Raw genomic sequence first — 10,889 nt, forward strand, 5'->3', positions numbered from 1 at the left:
AAGTTAACAAACAAGAAAATGATTAATTAAATTTGATATATGGGTTTCACATCTAACCTAGTAATTCTTCAAACGAAGGGATGTTTTCTAGGCACTTCTCGCGTTCTCGTGATTGTTATCTACCAAGGAAGGGTTTTCTAACAATTGTAGGAGGCGTTTCTATTTTAAAGCTTCCTGGTAAAACAAATTTTGATAAAGAAATTTGCGGAAACATGTCAAAATCTGACATTTAACGAGTACAATTAGCACATTCCGCCCAATTTTTGGGGACATCTTGCTACCATTGGATGTATAGTGGTGGAACCCGTTAAAAGACTTTCACTATCACTGATCAAATAAAATATACCACTAGTACAAAATAAAAAAAAGTTGGTCATTGGAACTTGCAGCATTGAGAAAGCAGTGGCATTTTCGTAAATTCCGGATATAAAAAACAAGTGTCGGTGATCAACAGTATACAGACTCTTGTTCGACTCCTGAGCTGAACCAATGAAAAGTTAGATTTTTTTTTGTACGTGGCATCTTTTAAGAACGCCGCCGTATCATGCGTCAGACAGCTTAATCACATATTAGACAAACTTTTGCTTTTGTTTCTGCCCGAGTCTATTTTTCACATAGCCCGCTCTCGTTTTATTTGGCGGGTACGAAACAAAATATCGGAAGACCAAAAAGCACCTGAAGAGAGAGAAAGTTCCCCAAGAAGAGAAGTAGAGAACCAAAAAAACGCTCTGAAACTTGACGCTAGAGAGAGAGAGAAAGAGAGTGAGGTTACAGAGTATAGAGAGAGAGAGAGAGAAGCGAACACTTGATCATAACACAAATTCTTTCTCTATTCAAACATCTCCTACTTGATCGGAGTTTCAAATAATTCGACAGCCGGTCCACTCTTCTCCGTCATCTACTTTCTCTCTCTAAATCTTCTACATTCTCTAACTTATTTTATACTCCAAAGTACAAGATTGACATACGTGATCATGCAAGTTAGAACTCAGAAAAAGGAAGAAGGGTCACAACCAAATCCATCTCTAAACTGGAACTCTCAAGAACCCCAAACAGGACTTGAAGGTTTCTTCTTTCCTCTCTCCCTTTTAATTTGAGTTTCAATTTCGGAATAAGAATTTCTTATATTTATCTAAAGTTAGGGTTTTGCTTAATGTGATGTTTAATTTGGTTAATGAATTTTTGAGGGTTTGATCGTTTATCATGTAATTCTAGAACCCATCTGGCAGTTGGGAATTGGGGAAAGCAGCAATGATTCCTATCCAGAACGACCTAACGAGCCTAACTGTATCTACTATATGAGAACTGGTTCATGTGGTTATGGTTTTAAATGTCGCTTTAATCATCCTCGTGATCGCCGTAATGTAAGCCTTCTATTGTAATACATTCCAAATTAGGTCTCACTTATTGAGTTTTAGCTGTTTTCTTTAATGGGTCAGTTTCAGTTCAGTCTCCCATTTTACATATACTTTTCCTAGTGATAGTGTTGGTTTTCGATTTTTTATTTTGGTTTATATGTAGATTGTGGTTAATGAACTTCTGTGTTTTTCTTGAAGCAAGATCATTATACCTGAAATAGTTGAATTGTAATTTTGCGGATTAATTGTTAAATCAATGGTTTTCAGGCTGGGGGAGCTATACGCGGAGAAGGGGAATACCCGGAGCGAGAAGGCGAACCAGTATGTCAGGTACCATTTCTTTTAGCCCTGGTAACTAGTCGGGATAAGTACTGGAATTTAGAGTTTGTGGACAGAATGGCATCCTGTTGGTTACTTTATTAGCGTGATGGAAAGGCTCACCTCTTGAGCTAGCTTTTGGGGTGAGATAGGCCCAATACCACTTTGGGGCAAGTAAGACCCGTGGACCATATCACTACATCCACTCATTCAACAAAGGGTTATATGGTTTTATGTCAAATTATTCATTGTTTTTCGTTATTTGAGATCATAGAGGATTAATAATATTAATGATGCCATCATTCTTGATTCGCAGAACTTTATGAAGACTAGGACTTGCAAATTTGCTTCATCCTGCAAGTTCCACCATCCGAAATTCGATGAAGCTCCAGTGAAAACTGTTTTACTAAATTATTACGGATACCCACTTCGACAGGTTAGAATTCCATCCTTTCTTGACAGATTTTTTCTAGTCATTAAATTTGTTAATAATGAGATCAAACGTGGTAATTTTTGGCAGGGTGAGAAAGAATGTTCCTATTATATTAAGACGGGGCAGTGTAAGTTTGGTGAAACCTGTAAATTCCATCACCCACATCCATCTAGTGCATCAATGCCAACCCCTGTACCCGGACCTGAATTTTATCCATCAGCGCAATCTCCTTTAGTTCCTTCTAGTCCACAATTTGGAGGAGTAGCTTCTAGCTGGCAAGTTGGTAGTCCCCCGTTCATGCCTAGTCCATTTGTCCAAGGGACTTATGGGTCTGTGTTGCTTTCCCCGGGAATGCTTCCCATTTCAAACTGGAGTCCTTATTCGGTTTGTCTTGGTTACTTTACCTTCAATTGCTAAGAAGTAACATATTACATATGACTATATGAGCTCTTAATTTCCATTCGTCTTGATGCAGGGGCCTGTAAGCCAGGTAGCAGTAGCATCTCCAAGTATTCAAGCCAATATTCAGCCAGGCCCGTCTTATGGGGTAACAAGACTATCGCCCTCTGCACGTGCATATGCAGGGTCTCAGACATCCTTACCTATGCCTACTGGCATCTCTGGTAGTAGCGTGAAGGAAAACATATATCCTGAAAGACCTGGCTTACCTGAATGCCGATTCTACATGAGAAAAGGAGATTGTAAATATGGGTCCATGTGCAGATACCATCATCCTCCAGACTGGGTAGGCCCAAACTCAGTTGCCCTCAGCCCCATGGGTCTTCCTCTTCGTCCGGTACGGGTTCCATTTTTATGCTTGCTTTAGTATATTCAATACTGATACTAAGAGTAAGAAGTCAAGTAATGTTTGAACTAGAACCATTTGGTTTTACTGTACTGTACAGAAACTGCATATAAAACATTGAACTTATATAGGATTTAGATTTTTAATTATACTTTGACCATTTCTTTTGTTCTACAAAATGGTTTTCACAATTCTAACCTCTATTGTTTTAGTTCTGGGTTCCTGTAAATGACTCATCAGCTTCCCTTGTATAGATCTGAATGTGACCTCCCAGCTCTTTACCACTGACATGCTAGAGTATGCTATACTTTCGACTCGAAATTGTGTTTTCGCACCTTCATTCTAGACTTTTTAATTCTTTTGCTTTGTGTTTCCAGAATTAGTTATTGTATTATGTTATATGCTGTTATTGAAATTAAAATTTAACTTGTTTGTTGGATGCTAACTGTGTTTAATATTCTTACCAATTATCAGGGAGTTGAACCTTGCACTTACTATGCTCAATATGGAGTATGCAAGTATGGTCCCACGTGCAAATACGATCATCCAATGGGGACACTGGCTTACAGCCCATCAGCATCTTCTCTCACTGATATGCCAGTTGCTCCCTACCCTATTGGTTCTTCTTCAGCAACCTTGGCCCCATCATCATCTTCCGAGTTTCAATTAGAGTTCATTGCCGGGTCTAGCAAGGGTTCCTCCTCAACAAATATGCCATCTACAGCGAAAACATCCCGTGGTTCAATTTTATCAACGAATGGAACTACTCATTCTAGTTTACAACTGTCTGGTCAAAGTTCTGTCCTTTCAAGTGGAAAGAACAGAGATCATGAGCATGGAGATGAGGTTCATACTTCTAGTTGAGTAATGCCCAAAATTCATTGTGTTCGGTGTATTATTCCTCTTACTTTTCGCAGCTTAGAGCTCTATTCTCACTTATCATCTTTTCATCATAACCCCAACTGAATAAGGGTAGTCTCTCTCTCTCTCTATGTTCATATAATCTCTAATTATATATGTCCAACTCTTACATCTACAATAAGTTATAACCATCGTTGTAAGGTACGGTTACCCCATACACTGTTTCACTTCTCATTCTGAATAACCTCAAATAGAAAATCCTACCATCAGGTGAAATTACTCCCCTTCAATCTTTGGACCCTGTTCTGTTTATTATTTAAGTTTGATCCCTTCGAAACGAAATACTACCATCATGTGAAATTACTCCCCTACCATTGTGGATTTGCCATTCCTTCTACATTTTCCTTTGACAGCACTGTCCTCTTCATTGCTCCTTTAGTTTAGGTACTAAGACTAGAAGCTATTCTCTCTTCCGTTTCTTTTTTCTGCAGGGTTTATTCCAAAAATAGAAGGAAATTGGAATGAAGTTGAGATACCCTAGAAGCTAGAAGGACCATCTCAGTTATCTGAGAGATCAGAGACATCAAACTGTTATGCTGTAAACTTGTATTGTGGATGAATGCTTATTTGGTTGTTAAATACAAAAAGCCATAAGCTCCTTGACCTTGTTTACTATTTCAATACAATTCTAGGCTTCTTTCATATATTCTATAATTTTACTCTTACCAGCCATTTTAGGTACTCAGATAGTTTGTTTGTTTTTATGTTTTATTCGTAATCTTACTCACATAAGGTGATGTAGCTCTATTCTGATATCTGAGTACATGCTTTCACCAACTATATCTGGTTCTAGATTTGAGTAAGACCTAGAGTAAAACCGTGATCAAAATCCTTTCCGTCTAGAAGTTTAACAATGTGCATTAAACTATGTCACTTTTTTTTTGAGAAATTAAACTATGTCACTTTAGTAAACCATCATTAATCCACACTGGTATAGTTTAATATTGAAAGACTTAAAGGTGTCCATAAATAGTGTGATATATATAAAATTATTATAAATGAAGAGTGTCTAAGTGAGATTTGGGATTATAAAAGGATGATATAAAAGAAGGGCAGAAGGCAATCAAAAAGAGTAGTCAGTTTGTCAGCCTTTTTGAAGCTTTGAATCTCTTATCTAAAAAAACAAAAAATATATTCTTAACATGAGATGAGACCAACAAAGGTATTACCCATATTGATTTCTAACTGTTGAAACTTAACAAATTAAGCATTCTTTTTCAAAAGTAGTCATTCATTTCTCCTCAATCAACAACAAACACATCAACAACAAACACCTAATCCATACCCATCTCTCTCTCTCTCTAGACTTTCTCTCTCTAGTACTCATGAAGACTGCCCTGTACTTGAACTATTACAAAAAGGAAGTGAACTAACTAGAGATTACAAATGTGTTTGTTTACTTAAGTTTTCTTCCAAAAAGAACTTTCATGATAACCATAATTTGGATTCAAAAGAAAAGTGGAGAGTAAGAGTCTGAAAAAGAAGAAGAAGCTTGAGACATGAAACTGTAATTTGGATAAAGAGCACCCATGAATCCATCTTCCACCATTAATGGATTGTTGTTACTAATTATTGCATTATGATCACTCATTACTACTTGATGATGACTTTCACTTGATAATGAATTCATTCCCCATGTCATTTGTTCATTCCATAATCCATTATAATTATTAAACTCATCCAAGTAAGACCCACCACTATTATCCGAATTCGAAGATTTCGATAACCCAATTAATGCATCTTCTAGTGTCCCATTACTAGTTCTACCACCAAACTGCATTTCATTATCAGTAGGAGAAGTTGATGATGAATTGTATATTATTTGATCAGTAGTAGTAGTACTAGTAGTATTAGAGCAAAAGTTTTGATTACCCGAACCAATATTTTCGAAGTTTAAATGGGTTAGGGTAGGATTAGAAGAAGGTGGTTTCAAGTAATTATCAGGAATTATACTTCCTAAATAACCAGACCCATTATCAGATGAGAAAAGAAAATCATTAATATTATTCTTACTATTAGTAGAATCATATGGGGAAGCTTGAGTTGTAGTATTACTACAAATGTTGTTGTTGTTATGGAATTGAATGGGTAAGGGTGATTGAAACAGGTCGGGTTGATGAAACGGGTTGTTTTGTGTAATGGGTTGATAAGTTGGATGGTGGTTTTGAGTAGTAGTAGTAGTAAGGATATGGGTAGGTTGTGGTAAGAAAGTTTGAGTGGTGAAAGGTGTAAGGGGAGTGTGAAAAGTTGTGTTATCAGCATAAACAAAATTAGTTCTAGCTTGGGTTCCTTTCATGGATAAGGCAGCTCTATCATAAGCTAGAGCTGCTTCTTGAGCTGTGTCAAATGTTCCAAGCCAATGTCTTTCTTTAGTAGTAGGGTCTCTGATTTCAGCCGCATATCGACCCCATGGACGTCGTCTAACGCCGAGAAATCTTCCGGGTTCGGCTTGTTTTCGTCTGCCTCTTCTCTCAGTTGTCTGGATTGGTGATGTAGTTGCTTGAGCTAGAGCAAGACTAGCTTGAATATAAGTTGTTCCATCAGTTTTGAAGTGTTTGTCTAAGGTTCTAGAATTAGACATTGCAGAAAAAGAGCTAAAGCGAGTTGTAGGAGAGAGAGAGAGAGAGAGAGAGAGAGAGAGAGAGAGAGAGAGAGAGAGAGAGAGAGAGAGAGAGAGAGAGAGAGAGAGAGAGAGAGAGAGAGAGAGAGAGAGAGAGAGTTCAGTGGTAAGTGAAGTGAGGAAGGTTTGGAGTAGCTGCTTTTATAAGAGTCTTAATTTGAATATTTAAGTGAAACTAAAGGACATGGCAAATGTCATTCAATTCACAAACTACTTTTTCTTTCCCCACTTTATAACTTAGTTTTTTTTCCTTTGTCTTTACTTTTGAGTTATAAATTACCATATTTATAGTTTTGAGTTCAAATACTCATCCGAATTGTGGTAATATATGCGGTTGTCCATAACGTTACGTGGGTTCATTTTCCAGTAGAAGTTTTCGGTCCTCTATTAAAACTATGCAAGCAATTCACAAGAAAAATTAACAGTGTTGATGAGAGCAGACATATTATCATTAAGTAAATGGTACGAATTATCTACTGAATAGAATTACCCCTATGTGTTTTCAAAACTAGAAATTTTGAATCTTTTGTTGCCCCCGACTTGAAAACTTGATTGATGAATACTTAAAGTTGTGGGTAGTAAAAAAGAAAGAAGTTGTTTTGAATCTTGTTAATTGTTGAAACATAAAATCAAACACATTCTTTATAAGATAACTTTGTCTTCTTCAACATATTTTTCAAAGGGAGTAGCTAGAAATGTTTTTCACTAATCAAACCAAGATTAACTCAAGATCTTCCAAAACCCTAGTCTAAGAGGGTTCTCTTTTGTAGTTATGTAGGACCCCATAAGTCAAATTAGGAACTTGTTCTATTTGTCTGCTTTATAACTATTGTTAATTAAGATCAAGTATTTCATAGTAATAATCTCCAAGTATATAGATTAAGATTAGTGCACGAATTGAGATAGATAGTTATGACTTATGCAAGTTGTTACGATTAACCGCGATTAGGACCGTTGTCATAAAAAACAATATTCAAATTATATTTTACTATTTATTTGAACAAATTTTTCATCATCAAATCTTAACAAGAGAACATGGGGAATATGTTGTCAAAAAGTAGAAAAGGGTGTGAGGGTTAGAGGGTCAAAAGCAAAATCAATCAAAAGTTTAAAGATAAACATACTTAAATTAATGAAATTGATCAAATTATAGCTATGAAAGAGTGGGACATGAATCTATTTCATTAGAGTTCAAACTTCATAGCTTTGTATGGCCTTGGGAACTACATATATATACTAAACAAGACCAAATGGGCCATCTCCTTTTGTTGTTCTTGGCATTTATCAAACTTTTTTTGTCTACATAATGGTTTTAAATAATAAATCAAGTAAATGAAAGGTGTAAAGTGTATTTTAAAAAGAAGATTTAGCATTCTCTTTAGGAGGAGGAATATCAAACCCTAATCTAAACTATTGAGTGTTCTTGGATCTATTAAACATGTTATTCGAGGATAATCGCACGGTCTTAACCAATGGGATATTTGGTTAAACAGTATCTTCCTTTGAGGATTAAATAACCAAGGATATCACAAAGAGAAGGATCATTAGTACTCCATGATAGTACTTTTAAATAGAAAGAAAAACATGAAGATAAAATAGTAGTAATCTTGAGTCTTGACTACTCCACTAAGGAATTTTCAAGCCTATCTTATTGCATTAAAATTGTATTAATTTCCTCAAAATATGAGGTCTTGAACCTAACCCATGTTACTAAGATTCACCTAATTATAGAGTAGCTTACATTTTAAAACATGTTTGTTATGTAATCATAATAATTAGGATAAATTTACGTGCACTTGACTAATTTACCTTATACTAGATCAAAAAGTTACTTCGGTGTACGTAACTAAAAATAAACTGCTTCAAACTTGCAATATGAGAAGAAAAATAAATCTGTTTTGAGTAGCAGACTCGAGAGATCTTACAGTAGTTATTGAACTGTTTAATGCGTATATGTATATCACAACTAAATGTTAATTAAGTTGAATGACAATGTACTAGTGAGTTTTTAACTATCAACTACGAGTTTTTTTGTTGAACAACTATCAACTACCAGTTGAGAAGCATTTGTTACCCTACCTAAACACTCTTGTTTTTTTTTTTGAAATCTATCTAAACACTTAGTAGTTAAAAAATGGAATCTTGTATCTTATATAAATTATAAAAGTTTTCCATGGGTAAAGTGTCTTTCCATGGGTTTGTTTGTAAAATTAATTAAAATTATCATTTTGAATTACAATTATTATTATTTGTTATCATGGGCCACTCCATAGGAAAGAGACCATCTTTCTCTCTCTACCATTTGAGGCATATGTAAGAGACAGTCAAAGAATTCCATATCTCTTCCTCTCAAAAGAAGTGAACAACTAAGTAGGGGGGAGAAAGGAGTGAAGTGAAATGACTTTGTAAAAGGGAAGAAATGACTTTTAGATTTGATGCATATATGGGTGCCCCCTGCCTTACTCTTACAAAATTTAGTCTCTCATGCCAACCCCTCCTCCACTCTCAAAACTTTTCAAGTACATTTATAATAGTTTAGTTTGGCCGAATTATTTGATAAAATAAAAATTATGCTGAGATACCGTAATTATGGTTTTAACTATTCAAGTAAATTCTCGCCCCTAATTGATAATTTAATGGTAGAAATAGAATTAGTTGACCTTAGGTGCTAAATGAGAGGTCAAGGTTACTTTAGGCTTGTACAAAAGCTAGGTTTCATCTTTCTAACACTCCATTAACACAAAAAAGAAGTGTTCCAAACTAATAGAAGAAGAGTTCTAAATCTTGAAGGTGGGGGCACAATCTCCAAAACTCAAACATGCTTTTGTTTCATTATAAGAAAAAGGTCCCTGAATTTGGGCAAACAAAAGTTCATTTCTTTTCTTTGATCTTTGATATTTGACTTTGACTTTGACTGAGGAATTGTGTGACAATGACTCAATGAGTGAATGAGAGACCAAACATAACAACAAACCTTAAAACATGGTTTAGTGAATGCCAGATTGCCATTCTTACTCTCTTCACTCTTCTTAGCTAGCTTTCAAGATATCATAAAACTTACAAAGAAATAACAACTCATAAATATTTATTTAAGTACCCTTTTGATTATATGTTTTCAAAAATAAAATGAATTTATTGTTTTAGTACTACTAGAACAAAAATGAATACTTATGAAAAGCATTTGTTCGGTCAAAGTGAAGTACACGCAACGCATAATTACGAGGTAAAAAGTAATGAGTTTAATCGATCTTAAAACTCACGATTTCTATTAATTATTTAGGATTATTTATCTATAATAATATACAACATTTTTTTTTCTTCAAAAAAATCTCTCATAATTTGTGATAAAAACTTAATAATTTTGCTTAATTACCAACAAACTTGATAACAGATTAAATGGGGTATCATCTTGGAATTAAAGTTGGTCAATCAAGAGGGGATACCTTGGACTACTTAGATAAATTAAAATTAATTAGATAAAGAATGAGGGGATAATCATTTACTAATTAACTTAACTCATGTGGGTTTAATTTGATCCATGTTTTAAGCAAAAAGAAGGTATATTTGTCGACCGACCATTAAAGGTGGTCATGCCAATAATAGTAGCCAACTAATTAGTCTTCCCATAAAGACTACTTCACCAATCACCACTTTCTTCTTCCATCTCATTATAATCCAACATATATTACTTCTTTAATTATGTATTTTAGTTTCCCATTTGACCTATTTTGTGTACAAAAAATAATGCTATTATAAGAAAAAAGGTTGACGATAATCACTTACAAAGCCACACAATATAAATGTTAGCTTGATAGATCAAAATATGACATTTGAATCTGTCGATTGTTATGGACGAATAAAAGTTTCATTTTTTCACTCCAAGCTCATCAATTTTGTTTCGTAGAAATGTCGGAAATCCTAACATAGTTCATTATAGACTGAACAAAAGAGATTATTTCGTACATATGGTATTAGGTCCAAAATCAGTATTTTATGGTGGTCGTAGGGGGGGGGGAGCGGTGGTGATGAAGAACTCAAGTTTGGATAGCAATTGTTGGTATACAGAGGGGTAAATTTGTCAAATATAGCACGTACGTTTGGCGCACACATCATTTACGTGTGTTTACTCTAAGATAGCACATTGGAAGTCCAAACCGGTCCCTTAAAATTTAAAAGAGTGGGTTTGAATAACTCGGATTCAAACCAGTCAGAGTGCCCTCACTATCTTGTTTGTGGGCCTTAGACTTGTCAGTCTTAAGCTATATAACAAATGAAATATTTTGCCATCCTCCAAAAAATACTACGGAAAGGATAGGTCTAAATAGAATTTCTAGAACACTTACATACCCGCCCTTTAAAATGGGTTGTGAACGTCAATTATCACTAGATAGTAGATACTTCAGGGTTTATTAGGACTATAACGCGAGGGAAGAA

The 10,889-nt window shown here is 35.0% G+C and overlaps 2 protein-coding genes across 3 annotated transcripts; one reads left to right on the forward strand and one right to left on the reverse strand.

Moving 5' to 3' along the window:
* The first annotated feature begins 595 nt into the window (after window positions 1-595).
* On the forward strand, window positions 596-4,477 carry LOC147551309 (zinc finger CCCH domain-containing protein 32-like). 2 transcript variants are annotated; one of them, XM_086666718.1, is made up of 7 exons: window positions 596-1,065; window positions 1,216-1,364; window positions 1,626-1,688; window positions 1,993-2,112; window positions 2,197-2,493; window positions 2,585-2,905; window positions 3,389-4,477. In XM_086666718.1, exons 1-7 carry the CDS (start codon window positions 975-977, stop codon window positions 3,776-3,778), a joined length of 1,431 nt encoding a protein of 476 aa, XP_086522844.1. In that variant the 5' UTR covers window positions 596-974; the 3' UTR covers window positions 3,779-4,477. The 2 variants fall into 2 exon arrangements, with proteins under 2 accessions (XP_086522844.1, XP_086522845.1); XM_086666719.1 differs by having other exon boundaries at window positions 600-1,065; window positions 1,230-1,364.
* Window positions 4,478-5,282: 805 nt separating this feature from the next.
* Window positions 5,283-6,551, reverse strand: PUCHI (Integrase-type DNA-binding superfamily protein). The gene has a single exon (XM_086666720.1). It carries the CDS (start codon window positions 6,414-6,416, stop codon window positions 5,283-5,285), a length of 1,134 nt encoding a protein of 377 aa, XP_086522846.1. The 5' UTR covers window positions 6,417-6,551.
* Window positions 6,552-10,889: the final 4,338 nt, after the last annotated feature.

The sequence above is a fragment of the Eschscholzia californica genome, unplaced genomic scaffold (genome assembly GCF_041429995.1).
Source record: "Eschscholzia californica isolate CP2 unplaced genomic scaffold, dmEscCali1.0.p SCAF_3, whole genome shotgun sequence".
In the NCBI taxonomy this organism is placed as follows: domain Eukaryota; kingdom Viridiplantae; phylum Streptophyta; class Magnoliopsida; order Ranunculales; family Papaveraceae; genus Eschscholzia; species Eschscholzia californica.